The sequence below is a fragment of the Simochromis diagramma genome, unplaced genomic scaffold, assembly GCF_900408965.1.
Source record: "Simochromis diagramma unplaced genomic scaffold, fSimDia1.1 OVJJ01000361.1, whole genome shotgun sequence".
In the NCBI taxonomy this organism is placed as follows: domain Eukaryota; kingdom Metazoa; phylum Chordata; class Actinopteri; order Cichliformes; family Cichlidae; genus Simochromis; species Simochromis diagramma.
Window position 1 is genome coordinate 14,715,203 of NW_024386860.1, and position 26,475 is coordinate 14,741,677.

The 26,475-nt window shown below is 40.8% G+C and overlaps 1 protein-coding gene across 1 annotated transcript in view; it reads left to right on the plus strand.

Moving 5' to 3' along the window:
* LOC120732854 (thrombospondin type-1 domain-containing protein 7A) overlaps positions 1 to 26,475 on the plus strand; it is a 204,628-nt gene that overhangs the window by 147,757 nt on the left and 30,396 nt on the right. Inside the window, exons 16-24 of the mRNA XM_040030719.1 lie at positions 6,537 to 6,715; positions 7,324 to 7,329; positions 7,793 to 7,926; positions 9,411 to 9,564; positions 10,959 to 11,100; positions 17,474 to 17,589; positions 18,153 to 18,270; positions 22,510 to 22,655; positions 24,303 to 24,477. Of these exons, the coding sequence (XP_039886653.1) occupies positions 6,537 to 6,715; positions 7,324 to 7,329; positions 7,793 to 7,926; positions 9,411 to 9,564; positions 10,959 to 11,100; positions 17,474 to 17,589; positions 18,153 to 18,270; positions 22,510 to 22,655; positions 24,303 to 24,477 (1,170 nt within the window). The remainder of the gene's footprint in view (positions 1 to 6,536; positions 6,716 to 7,323; positions 7,330 to 7,792; positions 7,927 to 9,410; positions 9,565 to 10,958; positions 11,101 to 17,473; positions 17,590 to 18,152; positions 18,271 to 22,509; positions 22,656 to 24,302; positions 24,478 to 26,475) is intronic.

The following is a 26,475-nucleotide window of genomic DNA, read 5'->3' on the forward strand; positions in this document are numbered from 1 at the left end:
CAGTTCTCATCCTTTGGCTTGTTTCATTGCATCGGTGTTTCCCGTCGGCTGACTCCTTTGATCCTCTCTTTGGAGGTCGGAGATTCATCTTTTATCTGAGGGGGTCAAAAGTTAAACCACTCACTCTGCTTATTTGTTCTGTTGGAAACTTTTCATCTTTTCAATTGCTGTAGGCATTTGTGTTTTCTTGCATTTTTTTCAACAACCGTTCATCTGATCTTCGCCATACCTGGCAGGTATATTGTTGATGACCTGAATAAATGCAGCTTCAAGTCATTTAAATGACCAATTCTCACACTTGAAGCACACATGTGATAAAAGAGGGAGAAAATGAATAACACAGCCATAAATAACAGCAAAAGTCAGTGAGAGTGAACACTATATTAAGGCCTCAGTCACGCAGACTTAGAGACCAGTTGGTACCACCTGGAAACCACAGGTTGCTAGGGTAAAATGTTGGCGAGTGTTTGCTTAATGTTGCTAGGTGAAATATATCATAAAGGGGATGCTGCACCGAAATCCTGACCGCTTTGGTTGCTATGAGATTTTGATATTTCACGTGGCTCTTGTGCCTTACCACCAACACAGAAAAGACACACTTTTCACTGCAGCTCACCAAGTAGTTGATGAATATTGGCAGACAAGTTGACATCTTCCAGGCAAACTACACACGACCACAGCAATCTGCTAGGAAAGAGTAATTGCATGGAGCATTCTGGTGCAGCTCCGTACGCTTCTTTGCAAGCAACTGCCAGCAACCTCTAGCAGCCACTCACCAACCAGTTGGGGAATGCAGACCTGTGATTTTTAAGGGGCTCGCTGACTGAACTTTAGGCCTAGATCTTTAGGCCTGCACCAACATAACTTACTGGTTTTGGCGAGTCTACCACAGGCCATTTCCTGCACGTCCTTTCCTCATCTCTCCTGTCCACTCTTATGTCCTGTCAAGAAATCGACCATTCCTGTTTTAGAATTTCAGCCACCACTCATGTCTTTAAACTCTTCACTTTGATGGAAAATTACTGCAAACAGTGTTTGTGTGTATGAATTTCTCATTTTCTCAACAGCAGATCATCTGTTTGGTGTAACTTAAACAAAACAAAACAAAAAAGCAACAGCCTTCTCAAACCATACACACAAATCTGTGTAGGTAAGTAACATTAAACTTAAAAGATGATGATACAGAAGGGGAAAATCTCTCATCTCTGATGTGCTCGGCGTTACTCTTATTTCTTATCTCTGCTGCTATCAACAACCCATGATGCTTTGACCTTCACTGTGACTTAATATTACAGGGTGGCTCAGGGAGCCTTAACCTCATAATATTACGGGATGGCTCATGGGGCCTTGGCCTCATCATATTACAGGATGGCTCAGCACTGTAGCACTGTGGTAAAGGGGGAGGGGATGCAATCATTGGGGGAAGTCATAAAGGCAAAACCTTCTCCTGAAGGTTTGAGGACAAAGGTCAATGTTTAATCATTTTAGTTAAAAACATCAGCGAGTCCTTCTGGCCTAATGGCCACTGCTGTTGTTCCCCTCTGAGCCCCAACCTGAGCCTAAAGTGTATACAGTTGTTTTTCAGAGCATCTAGGGATTAGGCTGTCTCTATTACCTTGAGGAGGATTGTGGAGCAGAGGGGCATAACAGGCAGTAATGTTGGGTGGTCCCTAGAGCCAAAAGTCTTGCAGGACAGCCATCAGGGAGATGAAATTTGGTTTCAAATGCCTAGCTGATGAATAACTTAGACCAGATGGACAAAATAAGTGTTGCAAACAGAAAATCATCTTTTGATAAAGTCTCGTTATTATCCGTTGTGTTCACTTTAGCCCAGCAGCATTTAACTTAATGTATCTTTCTATCTGTGCTATATTTACAATAGAACAGTTTCCTCTTTTTGTTGTTTTCATTGCAATTGATTATTATAATATTTGTCAAAACAACCAAAAAAATTGTTAAATTTACAAAAAAGTTTCATTAACTTTGCAGTTGTTAGCACACCCTGGGAGGGTGTGCACTGGTGCAAAAGCTACTGCTGTGACTCATTAAAAAGGCACAGTAAAAATTTAGCAAAGGAAACATGTGGACTCTGTTACTCTTGTGGCTGTCCTCATTGCATATGTATGTGCCGCAGTTTTCCTTTCACACTGCAGAATTTGGAGAGGAGAATGTTTAAATGTTTTAATGGATCTTTTACTTACACAATGAGAAGAAAACCGATATCCTACGTCGTCCACACTTACAACGAATGTGATAGCTGTTATTAGAATGAGCTTGGGGGACAGTTCACAGCCATGAGCTGGGTGCTAAAGCATTCCCGTCCCAAATCATAACACAACAGGGTGGAGTTTAACCTAGAGCAATGCAGGTGGGGTTTATAAAATGCATGACAACTATGGATGTATGTGTCACCTGTCACTTATTCAGGATTTTGCAGAAGCTTTCAATTTATCGACTGTCCTTCTTGTTGTCACAGCTGGCTGTTTGTCAGATTCTTCCCTTTGACTGTAGTAAATGCTTTCAGCATCACACTACATGCAGGAAAAGTAAGATCAATGTGCATATTTGCCCACATGGCACAGCTGCATTAACTTTATTAACATATAAAACTATGCTTATACTATATTATCTTTTTTAGGTTAAATTTAACACACTATGCACGTGTGAAGTATTCCCACCCACGTCACTTCTGCTCATTTGTGCTGTTCTTGGTTGATTGTGTTGGCAATTATCGAAACAAAGACTGCATCTGTTTAAAAGAACAAGTGTGTTGCTGTTAAACCACTTTCCACTCACATCTGCACCTTTTTATAATTGTGTCAACGCTCTAATTGGCCCTTTCAGTAAATCTAGACATATATGGTTGTCTTCTAATTGAGCCGCTACATATACTTTTTCATTTAGCATTTGTCATTTGAGAACAGACCAATGTGAAAACAACTTTAGTGGGACTCTGAAGCTTTAAGAATAGAATAGAATAGAATAGAATGCCTTTATTGTCACTATATACATGTACAATGGGATACAGAGCATCTCTATATACCCTATATACATATGAACAGTATTCAAAAATCTAAAATGTACAAATAGACAAATCAGAAAAATCAGAAAAATAAATAAAGAGTGTTATATATTTACAGTGTGGGTTATTGCATGTAAATTAAGTATTGCACAGTGATGATAGTAGTTGTGCATAGAGGGAAGTCATTGGATTGGGGGGGGTGGAGCTGTGTTGTCAGTTCCATTCTGCGCATCAGTAATTTGCTAACATCCACCTACCTATCCAGATAAGTTAAAAAAAAAAAAAAAAAACAGTCAGGTGGTTATATATGCAAAATGCCACTAGACTCAGGACCAGATGAAGACACTAATCTCAGAAGGCATTGTGAAATTTGAGACCTTACAAAATAACGAGACATGCTCTCAGCAAAATAATCTCTTGAACTGGCAAAGTACAGTTTAATGTCATTTTAATTTAATTGTTACATTCTTGCAGGCTACAAAATAATTTTTATCTTTGCACAAAGCTTGACTAATCTTTTAGATAGTTTGGTGCATATACAAATTATTATAAAGAGATTTAAGCATATGATTAGTAAGACCGTATCATTTGGTTTTTACCAGCTAAGGAAGTTTTCTACAGCTCCAGCTGCTTTGGAGACTGCAGTGAGAGCATGTGTCTGGCTGTACCTAAGTTGACTTGCAAAGGCAGCAGGAGTGATCTCCTTCCTGGCCTCAGCCCAAAGGCTTCACAGAGGAGACAAGACACCTAACAAGTTTATATCAGTTGAATTACAAGTGAACTGCAGGCACAGGTGCTGTGGCTTTTATACAGGGTGAACCTCCAAGTGATAGTGTGAGTGATTTTAGAATGACCTGACTAGACTGAAGTGGAGGTCGAAGGTAATGGAGCTGTTTTAGAGGCCAGGCTTTACTCAGCAAGGTGTGGATGTAGAGATGCTGATCTGGGCTCAGAGACACCAAAGGGAAAGGAGGTCTGTGTGTGTGCGTGTGTGTGCGTGTGTGTGGGTGTGTGTGTGTGTGTGTACAGGTATTACTCATGTTGTGGGGACCTAAATCTGTTTGCACAGTCGCATATGGAGACTAAAAGCAGGTTCCTGTTACATAAATCATTTAATTTTTAGGAAAGATTGGCGTTAGTGTTTGGGTAAGGCTAAGTGCAGATTATGCAAGTAATAGTTATGGTTACGTTTAGAGATGGGCTTTATTAAACGAATGCAGCTCCATGGAGACACGACTGTGTGTATGTGTATGGACGAGATCACTGTGTATTTACCGTAGTTGTTGCCAAAGTGCTGCCAGAACTCTAGCTCTGACTGGATTAAAAAGACTTTTATTTTCTAATCTTATTAGCTTTAAGAAAACGTACTGCTCTGTTCTGGTCCAGCAGACTGGGTGGCACGATCACCCTTCAACTGTCCTCTCCAGTTGAGCCAAGTTTAAAACCCCATGATTAAAGTCTAACAATCCATTTGGCTACTGCCTGTGGCGGCACTGGTCTGGATGTTCCTTAGCTGTTTTAAGCAATACTAAGTCTGTATTTATGCCAGCATTTGCATCGCATCAAAAACCAGATAATGCCATACCCAGATTTCTCCCGTCCACACAAGCTTTGTTTCAGGTCCATTTTTAGCACTTGCAGCTAATTATTTAATAAATTTTTTCTAGCATGCACCACTGGAAATATATATCATAAATCCTACAATATTTATCAATCAACAAAAATCATATTAATTCAACTTAATTTTATTCCAGATTGTTCTCCTGGTGCTACTAGTGAGACCCACCCAACCATTCAAGAGCTTTCAATACATATTATTATACTATAATCAATATCATATATTTATAACGATGCATTGAAGAGGACAAAACTGTTTTCCCTGAAAAAAGGGCATCTGTTCCCTTTTGTTCCCTCTGTAATTTCTGCCCATGGTTGCACTGATATCACAGCAGTCTTTGAGGGTGTAGGCCAGTCAAATTTCAGAGGTGATGGTTTTGATTGTCCTTTTAACCATGGCTCTGCCCATCAGAGATAAACTTAAATATAAACCTCTGCAGTGTTTTGGTGCCCCAAACATATAAATGTATTACTCAGACTAGGCTCAGTCTTCTTACCAGCACATGGTCACACCACCAGACCGCTCTGCCTGAGCTGAGCTGTGTTAGCCTAAACTTTAGCTTGAGCTTTGAGACTGAGACATTGTTTGCTCAGTTGTTGGACCAATACAGAAAATCTGACAGAATGGAGAATTACTAACAGCACAGAGATCCCACAGAGCTCAGTGGTCAGGTGTTGTTGTACCCGGCAGCTCAGTATGTCAGTGTGAAGCGCGAAGGGAACAGCAAGACTTTTCCCAGGTTAGAAAAAGTGAGAAAACGACTCCACTTGACAACATTGATTTGTGAGGAGTGACTGGCCTGTGTGGGATTCCTCTTGAATCGTGGGAAGTGTGTTCTCAGCAAGCTCATCATCAGCGTAGCACCACATGTCTCACTGAAAATAAAAGCAGCCTGGAGAAGCTCACATTAGAAACAGGAAGCGCTTAAGCAGCCGGTGAGACAGTCCACTTTACCAGCTCATTCACCTCATTGATTTTCTTAATCAAAGGCTAAACTGATTTGCAGACCAGTGCTGTTGCATAAGCCTACAAAATGTACTTGATGCACTAAACAGACTGTTTCTGAGCAAGGAAAAGAAATCTGTAGAGAAAGTTTCAATACACAAAGCCAGGAGTGTAGAAATATTTCATCATATTTGACTGAAACTTGACCTCTGTGTAGAGGTCAAAACAGAGGAGATCACAACTGAGATGTAGAAAAATCCAAAAAAGCACCACCCTGCTGATGGTGTCAAGACTCTGTGAGCTGTGGGAAGATGGACTGAAATAACGAAGCGTCCTGCCAGGCCCTACTGTACCTCTGCTTTGGGAGATTTTTTTTCCCACTTGTCAGTAATAGAGCAAAAAATGAGGCCTTTGAATATGGACCCTGTTTTTATTCCACTTGGCTGAAAATCAATAAATGCATTTAGATTAGTTTGTAAAGTATTGGTTAATAGTTTACAGGGCTTTTACACCTTTTAAATAAAATTGAAATGTTAGACAGAAAAAAAAAATGGAACTGCACTAGATGAAGAAAACAACGGGTTCAACAACCAGGACGCTGAGTATTTTTCTCTAAAGCAGTCATTTCCAACCTGTGAGGCTTAGATCCTGCTGGTGGGAGGCAGAAAGAACAAAGGTTTTTATTTCAAAGCAAATTTCTTGTGAATCAATTTTCTGGTGAATGCTTTTTCCTCATGAAATAATTAGTGAGAGATGATACTGTGCGCTCCAATAATTTATTGAAAATGCATGAAAAAGCAGCACAGCGGTGTTTTGGATTTTCTTCTGATGTCTGTAGCTAACTCTCAGGTCACAGTGTTCATCCATTTAAGTTTACAGGTCACAAACCTTAGGGTAGAATCTGCGCTATAAAAAATACAACAAAAACGCCTGTTTTTCACCTCCTTTCAGGTTATATTGAAGAGGCGTGCATCATCCCCTGCCCTTCAGACTGTAAACTCAGTGAATGGTCCAACTGGTCACGCTGCAGCAAGTCCTGTGGGAGCGGAGTCAAAGTTCGCTCCAAATGGCTTCGGGAGAAGCCTTACAACGGAGGTCGGCCGTGTCCTAAACTGGACCACATCAACCAGGTACTGACAGCGAAACTAATCTACGTGCTAAGACATGCGAGCTGGTGGCTGAGCAGGAGATTAAAGTCAAAACTGAAGCTCTTTTCAGCTCACCATTGTTTAATATTTATGAGCTGAGCTACAATATGTCTGTAGTTATTACAAGTATGCTGCACATTATACATATCCAGCACTAGAGAGAAAGAAATAAATTAATTATTTATGACAATAAACTTGAGTCTGCAGAGCTTTCTCTTACCTTCCACTCATTATTGCTGCAGTCATTTTTTTCTGAGCAGCGACACTGCAAAAAGCAACGGGTGCTATAAATGGATCCCATCCACTGAATTAATGCCCCCAAATGTGCCAGTTGATTCCTTAAGGTTCTCTGATTTGCTCAAATGAAATGCTTTCCAGGCCTTAGAGTATCAGCAAGTACGCCTGGCAGTGTGTGTGAATCTGCTAAGTTCACACAGGTGTTTATGCCACAGGCTTTTCTGATTATGAACTCTTGAATGTTGCATTAATCATAGGTTTTGCACTGTATGAACAGTTGGCATCTGCTCATTAATCCATCTGTCTCCTTTTAATCCAACCCGATGCTCGCTGGATGTGACTCATTGCTACAGGCCCAGGTAAGAGCTGCTCTCCTCAGCTAATTGTAATGTACTCACAGTGTCACCAGTGTCAGTAGGTCACTGACAGATAAACGTACACACTCACAATGTCATGAATGTAGCTAAACAAGGTCCTATAGGAGACTTGAGTTTTATTTATGCAGACATTTCTCAGTGGCAAAGCTTCTCTGGGGGCAGAAATAATCTCGTTGGCTGAGTTAAACCTCAGAGAGCTGAGCTAAAGAATCACAGTGTATTAGGCAAACCTTAACTGACAAACTTGCATGGCTAAGATGAAATATTAAAAAATAAATATATTTGTAGAGGCGACTTTTTTCATTTTGACCACGAGGATCATATTTGTTAGCTAAGCAAGCCTCTGAGACTTTGCCTGCAGCAAAAAAGTTTAGAAAAGAAACTGCAATCTGCTACATTTGATTTGCTGCTCTATCAACTTCAGAGTGTTTGTTATTTTTCTCAGGTGTATGAGGTGGTGCCGTGTCAGAGTGACTGCAAACAGTACGTGTGGGTGGCCGAGCCGTGGAGTGTGTGGAAAGTCAGCAACGTGGATTTGAAAGAAAACTGTGGAGAAGGTGTCCAGACCAGAAGAGTCAGGTATTTGTCAGATTGCCTGCCATTGTGGCTTTGCTTATTTGTTTTCAGTGTTTACCAAAAAAAAATTATTGTAATTGAGCATGGCATTTATTCAGACAGGCCACAAAGTTAAGCTCAGCCTCAATCCTGGCATATCAGCAGATATCAGCTGCAGCCAGCATTAACTGATGACTCAGCTGTTTGTGCTTCACAGCAAATCTCATACAGGGTTTTTTATTTAAGCCACACTGGGGTGGCTACAGTTGCTATGCAAGCCACTTTGCAGCCCACAAACTTTCCAGCTCCTCCTTTCATTCTATGCCTGACTTATTCAGTGTGTTATATGTTGTCACTGATGCTCTGTTCCATATGAGGCTCTCATTACTTATACAAAGCCTAATGCAGGGGTGTCCAACTCCAGTCCTCGAGAGCTACTGTCCTGCAGCTTTTAGATGCATCCCTACTCCAATATAGCTGAATCAAATGGTTGGATTACCTCTTCAGCATGCCATCAAGTTTGACAAAGGCCTGATAATAAGCCATTCATTTGATTCAAGTGTGTCGGAACAAAGATGCATCCAAAAGCTGCAGGACGGTAGCTCTCGAGGACTGGAGTTGGACATAATGATAGCATAGAGGCCCCACACAACCATAACACCTGTTAAAATCATTGCAGATTTAAATAATCTTATTTTTACTGACTGAATTTTATTTTGTGTCTTTTAGAGTTGAAATAATTACAATTCCACTACAGTTTTAAAATGTGACAAATTGATGCTGCTCTTTTTAATTCAGTTATTCAATAATTGGTGTTCCTATGGCACACCATTAAAGTACATTTTCTGTTTTTGGAAAATCATTATCTGGTACTGATCAGCTGATGAAGTAGATTGAATTACTCAAAACAAAAACATCTTAAAAACAGTGGATTGAAACACACATACATGGGAGCAACTCTGCTTGAAAAGATATCAACATATACAGTCCTGATAATAACCAACCTGGCATCTTAGCATGATTGTTGGTGGTCCATTAAGCTGCTAGAGCGGCTAATGTACAGTCAGAGTGAGTAAAAATGCTAATGACCTCAGCTGAGTTGTCCCTCCTTAGAGCAGGTGAAATTAATACTGTAAATGGCCTACTGGGGTGTAACGAGCTGCAATTTAAATAAAATATTCTGACCGAGGTCGTTGAGGAAATCCAGGTTGTGGTTTAATTGAAAAAAACAATTTACTTTTTACTTATTGTAAAAAATGTTTTTGTTAAAACTTACAATAAAAGTTAAAATAAAGGTGAAACTGGACTTTTTTTATAGACCTGACCTCACCTACTCTGGGGGATCCACCCTGCCGTGTGAGAAGCACATAGGTTGTCAGGTACTTCATGTACCTGCCAGCTCCCTGTCCAGTTAAAACACACTGTCTGACTATTTCTTTCTTTGCACCACAACAGCAGAATTGCTAAAACGAGGTCAAACTCTGGGTGTTTCTTGCCTGATCCCACAGGTGCATGCTCAACACAATTGACGGCCCGTCTGAGCCCGTCGAGGACTACCTGTGCGACCCGGAGGAGATGCCCTTGGGGGCCAGGGAAAGCCGGCTGCCCTGCCCTGAGGACTGTGTCCTCAGCGACTGGGGCCCCTGGAGTCGCTGCACCCTGGTGAGAGCTGAACCCACATCAGAAAGCAGCAGCTCAGCTGTCTGGCACAGAGCAGATATGGCAGCGTCAGATTTCTGTAAAAGTCCACTGATATGATTTTCTTGTTGGAAAAAATTTTCTGAGGTTCAGGAATTCAAAGCGTGGCTGCACTGTATCATTGTGAGCAGTGTGTGAATCTTTGTCAACAGGTTATTTCTCATCCACCAAGGAGGAATAAAAGAGATATATGAACTGGGAAGAAGGAGAAAAATGGCTTATATATCACCTATATTACACTGTACTCACTGTGCATTCAGCAGGGAGGGAACATGATTTATGATAAAGATTCAGGAGCATGTAGAGCCACACACACACACACACACACACACACACACACACACACACACACCTGGATATATTTCAGCAGTAATGTAGCAGCAAACATAAAAGCTGAGGCTAAAAATATTGCAGCTAATTTGTGAACATGATTTGGCAGACAACCAAAAATAGTCTTACACAAGACCACAAATTCAGTTTGTAAAAAATTACTTCACTGTAAAAAAGTTATGGTAAATCAAATATAACTGATATTGGTCTACAGCTGAGACAGTTTCCTATTACATGGTGACTTCAGATTTGTAAAAAGACAGCAGCCCCTGCAATCAGCACACACCTACAGGCTGCAGCACACACGCAATGTTCATTCTTTTTGCAAAAACTTCCAAAGGTGTCAGAACATCCTGTTCAACTCCTCCGCCCGACACCTCCGTTTGATGGTAAAAAGCCGCTTTAACTGCTCTGGTTTCACCCGCTGTTCTCACAGCAGCACCCTGGCCATTGTTAATCACACCCCATTCTCTCCCAAAGTGCTTGACGCACCATCTTCCCACAATTCCAGTCTCGACGTGGAGTCTGCAGTGGCACCAGCAGGGCCTCTCACATGTTTTATTCATCATGCCAGCAATGGAGTTATTCAAAAGGCTGTCATTTTCTCCCCCAACTCTCTTCTCTGCGAGCAATGACCGTGTAGAGTCTGGTGATTTACCATTCCAGCAGAATATCTGTTTCAGCCCTCCTGTCAACTCCTGCTGGAACAAAAACATCGAATTCCACATTTTGGGAAAGAAAGAGTCTTATTTAAAGGCATTCCTCCAGGCGTAGGAAAGCCATCGGAGAACATCTTGACATTAACATTTTAAATGAATCGCGGCCCAATAACTTCATAAATAATTCTAACACATTTAGTGCCTTCAATCATCAAAACACATGAACCCCATGGCTGCAGGAACGCTATGACTTTGTTCCGGGTCAAGGATATGCCTCCATTCACTTCTTATCACTCGCTACAATATGGCCTGTTTAATCATTTATGCATTCTAATGGCTCAGGTTTTTAATGGGAAGTCTCTGTTCCAGCCCTGTACCAGAAGTAACTATCGAGTGCGGACAGCATACACCATTCGACCCCCCAGCGTAGGAAGAGAGTGTCCAGACACGACCGAAAAGGAGCCCTGCAGCCTTAACCTCAACTGTTTCAACTACTTCTACAACATCACAGGTAAAAGGAAATGTTGAAGAAGCCCAGGTTTATAGCCTAACCCACACTCATTGGTTGGTTTAAAATGGCACACTGAATCTCCCCAAAAAGGATGTACTGATATAAAAGTCAAAGGGCTTTTTTGCTGGTTATTAATAGAGAAACAATCATCAGCTAATAGCAGCTGTCTTTTAACAATAATCAGGTGGAGAAAGAAAAGCGTCTTACAGACAGTTCATGGCAGGAAAGGCACAGACTCTTGGGACTGTTAATGTTCTGTTGTAGTTACTGCAGTCATGTTGTGTTTGCTCCTTGAGTATTGTGATTGTACAATATGTTTTTATGGCTCAGAACAGCATGACGCTCCACACATTGTCTTGGAGAAGGTCCTGGCTCACTTGAGCCTTCCAGACTATAAAAGCTAGCCCAGACGAACTGCTAATAGCTGTTTTTTTCCGTATCTTTTATTTAGACTCCCTCCAAGCCACATACAAAGAGCAGGTTTGTGATTTCCTGTGTCTTCCTCCCCTCATGCAGATGGCTGCCCCTCCCTGAGCCTGGTGTTCTTTTTTCCCTCTGTTGCCAAAACATTTGCTCATAGGGGATCATCTGATTGTTGGGGTTTACCCTGTTTTCTTAGTATTATTTTAGCGTCTTTACCTTAGAATATAAAGCGCTGAGAGGCAACTGTTGTTGTCATTTGGCGCTGTATAAATAAAATTCATGTTCATGCATGTTCAGGATTTTGGCCTGGGTGTCTCACACCGGAAGTTGCTGTGGCGATGATACATCTAACCAGTGTTAATGTTCAGTTAATATGTGAATGTTTAACAACGCCATGGTGATGTAACTGCGTGGTGGCATGGTGACGCAGGAGTTCCTTAAAATAGTAGAGATGTGCTATTAATCATCGAGTCCTTACTGTGAGAAGTAAAAAGAAGTATTCTGGACTTTTTAGGTTTGCTTGTGTTATTTCACTACATTTCCGAGTGGATGAGGATGATTAACACGGGGATTGTGGCCCCCTGGCAGTCTGCATCATCACGTATTTCCTGAAAATGGCAGCACTGCTGCTGCTTGTGTGATTTTTGGGCTGCTGTCAGTGATGTGAACCAAATCTGAACCAAATCAGTGACATGAAAATCAGCCCCTTAAATGTAAGCCTTAAAATGCAGCATCCATTTCAGATTGAGCCCCTCACGGGATGAGCGATCAATAAACAGCTCATCTATTTTCTTTTTTTCATTATCCTTATCGCTTTTGTTTCATTCTAGTAGGATAATTGCAGACCATGCGGGGTCTTATCAAAACCTTGTATAATGGCAATGTAACGTTAATAGGACTGTTTTGAGTCCAGCTCACAGCTGGTCTTCACAATGCCCGTCTCTAAAAGCCGGCTATTTGTTGGTTGGTTGTTTATCTCTTTAGCGCCGGTTTGCACAGGGAGGTTGAATAGGCACACATTATGTTTGATTTCTCTGCAGCTACAACCATTAAAGCCTGGAAGAGTACAAGTAAAAGAGTTGGCTGCAGGCCACTGTGGTTAAATGCCTTGCTCAGTGGCACCTCTGTGTGTGACTGCTTAGAACAGAAAACATTTCTGATTAACTGTAAACAGAAAGATTTCCAAAATAGATTTGAGCTGGCAGCCTACCCGAGCCTCCCCCTCGAATCCTCGGGACATCACAGCTCCACCTCACATGTCACTGGGGTTATGCATTAATGTTTCATTTTGGAAACTGTAAGAAACAATTTCAATAGAAGCGAATAAAAGCAGAGTTTGGCACTCACTTAGTTTGGAAGCCCACCCTCCTGCTCCCTCTGCTCTTTGGAAGAGGTGACACATTATCCCAACTGCTGAGTTCACAGTGGCATGCAGGTATCCTGGGGTATATGTACTTAATATATGAGCAGAAATTATTATTGGGTATTCTTTTTCCATTGTTGATGCAGAGATCAACCAAGCTGCTCCTTCCTGCAACGTTTCTCTCCTTTTCTTGCTGCCTTTCTCTCTGTCTCTTACTGTCAGTCTTTCTTGTTGCGATCTCCCTATTTCCAGTCCCCAGAGTGCCACAAAGCTCCTCAGCAGAAGGAGACACAATTTCCCGAGTTGAGCTTGCAAACGAGCTCACTGCAGCTAAAAACAGCCGCTCATCGCACGGCGCTCTTCGTGAGTGATACCTCAGCCTCCCCGTTGTTGCAAGTTTTTTTCTTTTTCTTCTTCTTTTTTTTTAAGTAGCACTGTGGTTGTTTAAAGGCAGTGAAACCCCAAGTCTGGAATAAAATGCTGCTTTTTCCCTTCACAGAAATAATTTTCTCAGGGTGCCAAGTTCTGCTTCCTAAATCTTTGGACTTTTCTGTTCATATTCATTGGACTGAATTTGTATTGAAGCAGCTTTTAAATTCTGCTTATTTTTCAAAGGAGGCGACTCAAATCAGACCAAATGGCCACACAACGCAATTCCGCCATAAAAAGACACTGATGGCAGCCAGATTTATTGGATATAAGTGAGATGTTAGAAATCTTAAATGACCTCTTTGCAGGCATCTGTTATTAAAAGTCATCTTCAACAGCCAGAAGCTATAAAGACTCCAGAAATACAACAAAGCCACACTGATTATTTTTAAAGAGGTGGCAGAAGGAGACGAAGAATGTAATGCCACAAAGGTAATGAGCTGAAGTCAAAGTTACAGTGTGGCAAGTACAAGGCATGCGCACTGCTCTGCTGAGTCATCTGGCAGCTTAAAATGGTTCATTTATATGCTTGGCATGTGTATCCTAAAAGGTCTATGTAGTTTCTGCTCTCTGATGGCTGGGAAATTTTAGTGTGTCAGCAGTGGAGTTAGTAATTAACTTGATCGTGTCGCATTGTGTCAATACGTCATATCAAAAACTCTACCAATTAATTGATGTTTTATATAAAAATCCTTGTTCTTGTCCTTGCTGGGAGACTCTGTGTATGAGCGTACTGTATAAAAGCTTAAGGTAAGCAACTTTCAGAGAGGAATGAGACGACATAAAGCGACAATGCATTTTTGTGTGCTCCCCCATAAAAAGCCGAAGACAGACTACGGTTGTTTCTCACTGTTTGGGATTTATTCTCTCTGAAGTGTAAAGACTTTGTGACAGCTGAGGCATTCGAACACTTCTAAACAGCGTCTCCTTGTGTTTTGTCCCCTCCACATCATCCCGCTTGAACTGAAAATACATCCAAGTACAGAGGCAGAACACTTGTGAAAGGCTGGTTTCTTGTGACTTCAATGCTTCCTCCTCTTCTTTTCGCTTCTTGCTCTCATCTAAATCATGACACCCTCTCACCTGCCTTCCAGCTCTGCTCGCACTCAGGGTGGTAAAATCAACAGCTGCAACCTGCTGAACGCTGGCAAATATTTGATATGTGGTAAAGTTATGTGCTCTCAAAGCAGGCAGATAACAGTTGTATTGTAAGGGTCATTTAATGCTGTAAAACACAGTGCACTTGATGCCAGGATTACCTTTTATGTGATAGCTTATTAGTGAACGCTGCTATTTAATAACTATATTAATTAAGTAAGTAAAGTAAGTAAAATTTTATTTGTATAGCACCTTTCAAGACAGAAATCACAAAGTGCTTCACAGAAAAGCTAAAACATAAAAACAGAAATCAACCAAAAGCAAGTTTAAAAAGATAGTGGTTTCGTTTAAAAAACAGCTAAAAACCTGAGTCCACAGATCTCAGGCTTAAAGGAAGGGAGTTCCAGAGTCTGGGGGCCACAGTTACAAACGCCCTATCACCTTTCGTTTTCAGCCTCGTATGCTAGACGACCAGCAAGCCCTGATCACATGACCTCAGGGACCTGCTGGGGATGTAATGATGTAAAAGATCTCTGATATAGTTTGGTGCTTGTCCATGCAGAGCCCTGAATGTCAAAGTCAAAATCTTGAAGTTGGTTCTGAATTTTATGGGGAGCCAGTGCAACTGGATCAGCAGGAGTGTAACGTGGGAGTATTTAGAAGATTTGGTCAGAAGCTTTGCGGCAGCGTTCTGAACAACTTGCAAATGATCCACAGAGGCTGTACTTAAACAAGTGAACAAAGAATTGCAATAATCCAAACGAGATGAGACAAATGCATGGATGACCATTTCTAGTTCTGAGCGTGAAACAATGGGACTCAGCTTAGCAATATTTTTTAAATGATAAAAACAGGAGCGAACCAATAAATTAGCATGAGTGTCCAAAGTCAGAGCTGAGTCAAAAGTTACACCAAGGTTCCTGATAGAAGGTTTGGCAAATGTCAACCAGTCCAAAGCAGACCCTGATATACCCACCCAATGTCTCAGCCTATCTAGCAAAATGTGATGGTCAACAGTATCAAAGGCAGGCGTCGGGTCCAACATCAGCAAGGCAGAGCATTCTCCTGCATAATTCATCAGGATGTCACTGGAGACTCTAATAAGTGCCGTTTCAGTAGAGTGTGCTCTACGAAAACCAGACTGGAATTTATCCAGAATGCTGTATTCATCTAGAACAGCTAGAATTAACTATATTAAATAATCATTAATCAAGTAAGTGCTGTTTCCTGTCACAAACCCGCAGATCCTTATCACCCAGCTTAGCAGTTCCTCTCAGTTATTCGGAGCATTTAGCATCTTTCACCTCATTATTTTGGTATCCAGCATCCAACTGTGTTTGTGCACTCAGAGAACTCACATCAAGGTTTTATTTGCAGACTGAGCAGCTGTTTTTGGTGCCAAAAAAGCCTTTGAAAAGCTGCAGAACCACAGAGCTAGCACCTAGCAGGCAAATGTACCAAAGCCGTATAGTAACTAAACAGCCAGAATATTCTTTAAGTCATTTGTAAAATGAAACTGTGCTGAAATGATTTGTAAAAATTATGGTTTTGTCAACAAATATAACTCCAAATAAATGCTACTGTTGATTCGCAGCATCTGTGATCGTTTCCTGCTGCCTCCAAGTGGCGAAAATTACAAATTGAGGACTTGTCTTAAATGAAGACTTTCTCAAGAATTCATTTGAGAATCAAAGAAGAATTATTCAAGTTGATGTGGTACGCTATAATAAAAGTAATCAACTTTAGAAAGAATTTGCATAATGGAATAATCCAACTTTGACACATTTGGGAGAACACAGTCTCAGTTCAATTAAATAGCACGTTTAATGCTTTCAGTGCAAATCATATCTATTCAGATCATATTTCAGAACTTATTTACAGTTTCCTTAAAGATCTGGATGCCATGCTTGATTTGTTTGTTGAAGCTTTAGAACAGCTCTTTGTTTTACTGCCAGTGCTGTTGGTAAGCCTTTTGTAGAGTTGCACTCATAAAGTTCAGGGCAAAGTTGCAGTGCTGTCTTTGTGCTGGATTATTCAACAGTGTTTATTTTCAGTTATTTGCAGAAAACAAACTGGAATTAGTTATTTAAACCACAGCAGATGCCAAGTCTTTGCATATTTATTCAACTTATTATCTGGTGTTATTTATATTTTCTGTGAGAGAGCCATTGTTGCTCCGAAAGCTTGACATTTTCCATTTTGTGAGTGTGATAAAGAAAAAGGAACAAAGCGAGATTGTTTCTCTATACGACTTTTGCGATTATGTCCCAGGCTACATGTACTGTGTAAAAATAAATCCTGGTAGTATTAAAAAAAACATCGTGCTGGGCATCACTACAAAGTACAAAAAGTTCCCAGGCTGTTGCTGCAGCACAGAAAAAATGTGCCTGGAGTCAGCATTGAAAATGAAGTTGTACAAACAAACATCAGGACCTGTGTTAGAATCACTACCATCCTTAGAATCTGCATTGTGTCGAATACTCCAAGCATGCTATTCAGCAGGTCCAAAAGTAACCGTTCACCATGAACAAACCATCAACAGCCATCAGATCAGGAGTATCCTGTAGCACTTCTGCATTCTCACTGTTGCACATACAAATTTCTCTTCCAGGACTAGACTGTCATTTTCGAGCTTCACTCCTAACACCCTGAACTGTCTAAAGAGGACCCTTTGGAGCCAACTTCTTGACATGAACCAACATGGCAGCTCACAGCTTGTCTTTACAAGCAAGTTTTTTGGCTTTTGGCTTCTTCTCGCCTGCCTTTCTTGGCAGATTTAACTTCTGAATTTCAAGTTGAAGATCCTCCTTTTGACAATGCAAGAAAATCCAGCTTACGTTGCAGGTGGTATTTATATAACAGGACTGCCAATGGGCATTCCAAACACTAGGAAGAGGTATGCCACTGGGTATAAGGTGACTTCTTCAAAGGGGGTCATGGCAAATTGCTGTTCGTAGGCACAAACAGCAGTGCCGTCTTCAGCGGTGATTCTCAATATTTGTGTTAGTAATTTTAATGTTAAAACTAGTAAAATTGTGAATATGTTTTGTTTCTCTTCAGACTGGAGTACGTGTCAGCTGAGTCCAAACGCTGTCTGTGGCAGCGGCATCAAAACCCGGATGCTTGACTGCGTTCGCAGCGATGGCAAATCGGTGGATATAAAATTCTGTGAAGAGGTGAGACTGGAAAATCCTTCAGGTGTTTGCTTTTGGACCTTCCCTTTTTGTTTCTTGGAAGAATCCAATTTTACTTTCTTTGTTTGACACTCTAATTTCTTTTCTTAATGACGTGATCACATAACTCATTAAAATATATTATCGCACCGTTCCAGTACTATTCAGCCCGAAGCAACATGAAATATTCAAGAATATTCCCATGCAGAGATTGTTGTCGTTGCTTCTGGCTGGGCGTTTTATTCATTCATAATGTGTCAACTCCATGTAATTGTAGCCGGCGGGCTGTGGCAGAGCCTTCCCCACAGCTATTTAACCCTTGGCCCACTTCATCATCTGGCTCATTCACAAAAACACACTGTGTCGGGATGGTTTTCACAGCAGCCTTTATAATCCAATTCAGCTGGCCGGAAACCTGCCCTTTGCCAAAACAGAGACTTCTGGGAGTTGCAGTACTGAGAGGTCAAGTCAGTGTCTGACCATAGCAGATTGAGTTTGCAGCGTAATGATTGGTTGTCTGTTATGTGAATGATTTGATGATGTGTTGTTTGAAACATGTGCTGCAGATGAATTTGGAGAAGAAGTGGCAGATGAACATCTCCTGTGTGGTCGAGTGTCCTGTCAACTGTCAGCTGTCGGAGTGGTCGGCCTGGTCAGAGTGTTCACAGACCTGCGGTCTAGAGGGTGAGAATTTCAGACACACGTTTTTGTCCCGAGCAGCTTCCAGTGCCATCAAAATCCAGGAGTATGAAATCGGTAACCTTTCACGAACAAGACAACTTTTCTAAACACTGCGCCTCCTTTTCATCATTAATTGCACATTAATCTTACTGATTTACTTCCATTGCTCTTTTCAAGTGCAATAATGAGATTACACTGGAGTAAAGGCAAATGCCAACATAAACAAGTAAACGAGATAAATAAGTTCAGGCAAAATAATGAAGCACATATACGTTTAAGATGGTCTATAAATGTTTTAAGACGTGTTATAAAAGAGGATGCCAGATTGTAAAGTTGCACTTCAGTCTTAATGGCAAATGGCCAAACATAGATTCTTGAATTTGCAACAGACGACTAAAGCTAAAACAGGTGAAACACAGGCTCCTGACGCACACTTGTAATTCACCTGGTAGAGCAGGCGGCCCAGGTACCATGTATCCCATTTTCTGTCTGTCACTCATGCTCTCTCCCCTCATGCTTCTGTCTGTGCTACACTGTCCTATCAAATAAAAAATAATGACCATTTCCAACCACCTCACATTCCTGTTGCTTTATCTATATTTACCATTTATCTGTTGAAAAAACAAGATCCAACTGTGATAACGGAGCTATTATTGTTTTTACCTCCTTAGTCCGTCTTTACTGTAGCAAGAACTGCCAAACAAGCAGTTTTTAGTACTTTGGTAGGTTGACTGTACTATGTCTACCCATCCATCTGTGTGTCTGTCTGTGCAGGATGCAGTTTTATGTAAACTCTTGGCAGCTTTACCAAACTTTACAGGTGTGCATTTGAAATCAAAACGTGGGCCAAGTTTATTGGTAGGTGTAGTCTAAAAACTCATTGTTCCCACAGCTGGTGTGACCACATATTGGAGTGTGGTCAATTGTGTGCATGTGTGTGGTGCATTTAAAACAAATTTAACTGTAGGAGAGGATTTTTTTTTTCTTGCAGAGTTTGAGATATTCCTTATTTATCTGATACTAGGCCCTCACACGTCATCTGAAACAAGCCATTTAAGCTTCTCCTCCTCCCTGTAGGGCTTTCTTATGGTTTACTGGCTCCCACAAACAGAAGAGAAGAAGTGTTTATGAGATGACCATGTGAAGGAAATGTATGCTCACTGATGTACAGAGTCAGGAGGAATAAACTGTCTGAAACAGGGAATTATTTGTAGAAACACTGACCTTTGAAACTGGCCATGTTTAATGTCCCCAAGTGTAACTATATGTAACCAGTGTGTAACAAAAATACTAGAGGATGCCAAACTGCAAAAGGAGGATGGGTAACCACAATGAAGACACATCTGCAGAAATGATGGAACAATGTTCTGGTTGTATTAAAATGTTGTGCTTTGTATTACAACCAACAACAATAATCAAAATGGCGTGCATGCACAGAGACCAAGAAAGTAAAATAAAGTCAGACCAGGGTCTTTTAAATGTCAGTGCTATCCAGTTCAGGCCTGCTGGCTTATCTGGGCAGTTTATTAGTGTGAAATTAGCCAAACAAAGGATGGATGTTTTGCACAGTCTGTCCTACCACAATTTAGGGAATTAGATTGAGCTCCATATAAGCTGTGGCTCGACACCCATTGTAATAAAAGATCAGCGTACTTCTATGGATTTCCAGAAAGTCTGTGCACTCTCAGTTTGTTTATTTTGTTGTTGTTTTTTATCTCCAACTAAAAAACAAACCTGACCTAGGAGCAAGATCAGAGTTATTTCACATGCATGCTGATGTGGGACTAAGCAGCCTTACCAGTGTAACCAAAATGGGAACAGTTAAAGGCGGGACAAAAAACCCTATTGATTAAAAATGAAATTATCCATCCAGGTCAGAAACTAATGATAAATAAATAACAAAAACCACATTAGTACTAATTCCAACAAAAGGTTTCTTCTTCTGTTTGTTACTGTGGGCTACATACATGTTATGTACACATGGTACCAAAGCGTGTATTTGGGAGACACGCATCTCAGACATTTCCAAATGTAGCTAGCTAGAAAAACTCCCACAAACAAAGCAGAGGGAGTCTTTATTTAAGTCAAAGTTACTGTGTTATAGTCTTTCCAAATGACCATAGAAAATTTGTCGTCCTGTTGCCTGGTTGTTGTTCCAGCAGTTCACACAATTGATTCTGTCCCATTATATGTTCCTGCTCCTCAGGGCCGAGGGAGCCCTTTGAAGAAAGGGCGCTACAGCAATAGTTGGTAAATCAAAAGGAATAAGATAAAAAGTTTTTTTTACAAAAAATAAAAAAGGGCAAAGGCGGGGACCTTATTTGATGTGCGTTTTTTCTGTGTATGTGTGGGGGAAGTTTTTTTTTTATTGGAGTGGGATATGAAATTGTACAGCTTGCGTGTCAATGTGTGGGAAAGCTGGTTGTTTTATGTGTTGAAAGCCAATGTAGGTTGGTAAAGGTGGATTTTGAGGTGAGCACTTTGCTGGATTGTCAGTGTGAAAATGTAAGTGGAATATGCAACAAATGGAGGGCTGTGAGAGTTGAGAGTGGGCAGTTTAAAGCAGGTAGACAGGAAGGTTGCTTTTAGAAACGTGTGTGAAGGGCTTCTATGTCGAGTCTTTCAGTTAATTCATAGCATCAATTCTGCACTTAAATCAAATGGTCTCCGGGGTTCTGCGATGAATTGGATTTATTTAAAGAGGTTTTTCTGATTGATGTGGAATAAAAGCCTTTTTACTCAAGTTGACCAAGAACCAATCAAGATGGTAAAGGGAAAAAAGGTGCAGTATTTCATGCCATTTAGAAACTCCTGCTCTGTTAAGTGAAGTGCTATTGTGCGCAGTAGGATTAATTTAATACATTCAAAACAAACGCATACACATGAATTTAAATGAGCTGTTTATTGAAGGAATGGATGACTGCTGTGTGGTACACCACAATGGTCACTGCATGTGTTTCTGTGTTTAGCTTATTGTTCAGGGGGGAAAAAGTCTCTTTGAACTTTGCATTAATTGTATTATTTTATCAAGAAACCAAGAGCTCCAGAGGTTTTGAAGAAAGAAAAAAAAACCTCCTGATATTAATTTTCTCTCATGCTGGTAAAACAAAATGCTCAGATTTCAGTGCTGGGGTGGAGAGTTTTCAACACAGGAACCTGTTGTTAGCTAACTTCAGTTCTACTTAAACAAGTAAAAGTGACTTTCTTTGCTTCAACTTCTCATATGAAGTAAATCTTTACTTCACAATGTAGCGTCTTTATACTATTGACATTGTTAAACTTTGGATTGGTTCCCTATAAGCCTCACTTTCCCTATACTGTCTGCTGCTGAAAACATTTCAAGGGGGAAACAATGTCAAGCAAAACAGTAAAGGGACAGGAACTTTGTTTTTCCCAGAAGGTAAGGGTCCAGTGGATGTCCTGCCCCAATCAGGCTGACCGCCACACCAACCCCAGTTAGCCCACCGCTGCAGCATGTGTAGTAGGCCCTGGGCTGCTCAGAGAAATAGGAGAATGTGACAGCAGTGTTTGCAGTGTGCACCATAAGTGGACGCACAGTCAAACATACCTGCTTTCAGTGATCCAAACCAGAACACAGACGTTGGTTCATGACAGTTGTAAAACTGAGAAGATTATGCTACTGCACTGACTTTGTCAAGTCTTCCAAAAATCAAGAGTGAATAGTTTTCTGTGCTAAAGGAACAACAACAGCACAAACACAAGCAAGAGTAACCCACATTAAAGGTGGTTCCATATAATTTTGAGACTGCCCCCTGGTGACAGTACACAGCAGCAACATTTAGACGATGGTCTGCAAAACTCTGCATAACGTCAGCGCACAACATTAACACCAAATGGCTGGAACAATATTGTTACTCCTGGTGATTTAAGCTCATTACTTGGGCATCTTTAGAAGGAAAAACTGCGCTGTATGCCGTAGGGGTTTCATTTTCCATTCAGGATAACAATGATAATCTTGTTTTCTTTCACAGTAGGGAACACATTTTGAAGTGGAGAAAGTCTTAAAAAAATAAAGAATTGAACGTGCTTATGGGTGTGGAGATGCTCTAGGAAAATATGACGGGACAAAAAGACAGACATTCACTCAATAAAGACAGTTCTGCGACACTAACCTATTTCCACCAGATCAACAAGTAACAAAATCCTGCTTATATAAAAGTCTAATGAGAGATCCACAGAAAACCAGAGATAAATTTAACCTTTTTTTTTTTTACTCTCCAGGTAAGATGTGGCGACAGCGGTCGGTGGTTCAGGCTTCTCAGGGCGACGGCCGACCGTGCCCTTCTCAGATGGAGCAGTGGAAACCCTGTCCTGTCCGACCCTGCTACCGTTGGCAGTACAGCCCCTGGTCTGAGTGTCGGGTAGAGGTATGTCAATACATATAAAAGTTATACCATAATCCAGGTACATTAAACATTAATAATTGTATCGACCTCTGTCAGCTACAAGAAATGGGGCTCAGGCACAGCTGAGATCAATACTCTAAAACAGTTTGAGCCAGAAGGTGGATTTCAGGAGGGTGAAGTCTAAGAACCTGATAAAAAATAATGGAGTCTTTAGTATTGATGAACAAGCTCATCATTTCCCCACTCATACGGTTATTTTGAGAGATGGACAGTAAAAAAAAAATCAATCTAATGCATCTTTAATGCTGATGCATTACTGTAAACCAATACCTTTGCCAAGAAATTTGGCAGCCTGTACACTCAATTTTGCATCGTGTGGCACCGGGTCAGATTATTAAAAGCATCCAGTGCAATACTTTATGACATAAAGCAAAACTTTTCAAGAGTAAATGTGGTTTTATGGGGACACACAGAGACAGGTAATGTCATCCGTTACTAACATCCTTTGCTGCCCCTCACTTAAGTTGATCAAAAAGGAAGTGCTTATAACCTCTGCCTTCCTCGGCTGTGTGAGAGTGAGAGACAGAGACAGTCGACATTTTATTAAATGCACTCTGCATTCACTTCAGAAAAAGGCAAACCATCCTGTGGGTGGTAACCTCTTATCAAACTCCAATCAGGACCCAGCCTGGAGGACTCCCAAATGATATTACCTAACTAAGCAAATGCAAATATTAGCAGATAGAATGATCCTGTGAGATATTTTGTTCTTTCATGAACAAATATAAAGGACAATTTAACTCCCACACGGGAAAGAGACTGAAAATATATGGGGAAGCTTATCTTCCTTATACTTTTATCTATTAAAATACATTTTAATAGATCTCTACTCATAAAACAAAACAGGACAGTAACAATTCTTCATTTAATCCACCAGGATTTTTTCTCCATCCCTTCCACTCTTTAGTGTCCCAATAACGTCAAAACAAGAACAGCAGACACTCTGTACTGCCCGCCTGCCAATAGAAGGTTATTTCCAATACTGCTTTTGTGTTTTCAACGCCCTACCAGTCTTACCCACATAATAAAATCCACAAGGGCACTTTAACAAGTGGTCTACATGTGCAGTCCTGCATGAGATGCTATCCCTGACCTTAATTTTCTGCCTTTATCCGAGTGTGGAAAATGGTCCCCTTTAATCATTTGTTACAGTTCACACAATTTCCAGACGAATGACAGCTTAAAAAGTAGAGGTTTAACTCATCCATGTTTGTATTTGTGCTCTTTTGTTTCTGTAAAAATACAAACCGCTGTACATATTGCAAATACATAGAACATATTCTGTTCTAAGCAACAATACGTTTCCAGGTCAGGTATGCTGCCTTGCTGAGAAGCTGGAGGTGTGCAGCTTAATGCCTGCAGCTTTTCATCCTACAGCTCAGCTCAGCGATGCTTTTTACTCTTCGCTTAAAATGTCTGAGACGCATAAACACTTTTTGTATTTGTTTGACTTTAGTTGATCTTTCCATCAATTCAAATGGCAGAAGTTGAATTTACTAGGATTATTAAACTGCCATCAGATTGCTGCAGGTTTGTGTGACACCCCCTTCCCTCACTGTGTTAACTCATCACCTTCTGTCTTCTTCTGTGGTGTTTATGTCCTGTCAGAATGTGGTTTGTGGACACGGCATGCGCTTCAGGAACCTGTCCTGCTTCGTGTCGGACGGCTCCAGCGATGGCGAGGGCAGCCTGGTGGACGAGGAGCTGTGCAGCAGCCTGGAGGTGGCTGTCGATGGAGACAAGCAGATCAGACTGAAAGAGAGCTGTGTCCTCCCATGTCCAGGTAATAATGCTGACTTCAAGGTTTCAGTGGTAATTATTTGTTGTTTGGGCTGCATGAGCAACCTTGGAAAGTCCAAACACTGAATAGAAGCAATTAGATGCACAGTCCACTGTTATTAAAAAAAAAAGTTCTCTAATGAAAAAAATTAAATCAATTATGACTTTACTCTTACTTTACTTTACTTTAATTTTCTTTAATATTCTGTGAATGAAATAGCTCCTCCAAATCAGCTTTTTGCCACACAAAGTAATAGTAAGCTATGGCAGCAATATGCTGGATACTATTAACCTCAGTCTCTGTCAGTAAAACTGATCAGGCATGAAGTACCCACAAGGAGTCTATAGACTTTATGTAAAAGAGCCCCTTGATTTTTGGGTTTATTTTTTTATTAGCATTTAGATGGTTGCTAGGTTGTCCTTTTGGATCCAGGAGTAATCAACTTTAAACCAGACGGTTATCAGTGCTAATTAGTGCTAACCGAGTAATAAAACAGCAATTTCACTAACCAGAAATGGAGCACAAATTCTTGGAAGGGCTATACCGCACAGCAATCTGCAATATTTTTCAGATAGTTTCATTAAAATAACTCCCAAAAGCACTAACACTGCAAACAGGAGGTCCAGTTCAATGACTGGAATTAGTCTAGCTGTGAGACTGAGCAGACAGCAATAACACATCTGTCAGTTAGAGGCCAAACTTTACCTGGACAGTTGATATGAAGGGGTGTGCTATGCTGTGAACATGTTAATTTCATATCTGTGAAATTGGGCATTTTGACATAGGAGCCTCTACTCTACAAAATTCTACACTTTTCGCGTCAGCCTCAAGTGGCCACCAGAAGAGCTGCAGTTTTCAGCACTTCAACCCCCAGATGCTGCTAGCAGGAGACAGAGTTAGAAATAGCAGTAGTTGCTAACATCAACATCACTTGAGTACTTGGATCGGTTGTCGTGCGCTGAAGATGCTGATACAGATGTGTCAGTTAATCTAGCGTTCAGGTAAATACATGCTCATACATCATCATATCTGTAGAAGGTGTTTGAGACTAGTGTTTACGAATTATCTGTCTTCATTATCTGCCTATTAAAGCAGTGATTTAAGGCTTTAATCCACAGAGCAGTTTTCTATGCAAATCCTATGAAGCTCAATGTGATCAATGCTCATAGCTCCGAGTGTAAAAACACCCTCAGCGTTCAACTTTTACAATTTATGTAATGTCACTTCTTCCTCACAAACCAATCAGAGTCAAGAAGGGGTGGGAATTATGACATCAGCATTTTATAAAAAAATGGTAGAGGAGCTGTGTTTGTAAGATGGTGCACAGAGTGTTTAAAAGTGGCGCATGTGGACACTGAAACTGTTTTGTGTCGCTGCTCTCAGCTTCAACAAGTCACTCTCCATACACAGCACAGTCGACACTTCTCAGCAGTCTGATGTATACTACAGGGAAGCCATTATGAGTACTTAAATACACATTAAAACAAGCTTTGTTGTAACGTTTAAAAGCCAAGTGAATTGAAATGCCTAAATGGGTTTGGCAGTTGTTATTTGAGGTGCTGAAAGTTGGTCTTTTGCGTGTGGGTTTGGTCTCAGCATTACCTCGAAACTCTAACAGAGCTCACTATCTATCATGACCTCTAAAATGAGAAGCAGCAGCATAGCTCAAGGCAGAATAAATGTACTACATTATGACCAAAGCTTTGTCTAACTGTGCTTTTTTATGGGAGTTTCATTTACTTTTGGGTTCTCTACTTCATCGCCTGCATCAGCTTAGAGAGCACTCTTGTCTTCTCTGCTTTTTCAAATCATGACAGCTGTACTCTGCATATGTGTGGGTTTTCGATTCACTTCATAGTTTCTATCATTTTCTCCAATTTCACAAGGTGTCTATCTCCAGCTGTAAGTCACAGCTGCTTCTTTTCACCTCTCGCAGCACACGAGAAGAATAAAACACGCTGAGGTTATCGTTAGAACAACAGTCAAAGGGCGATCGCTCAC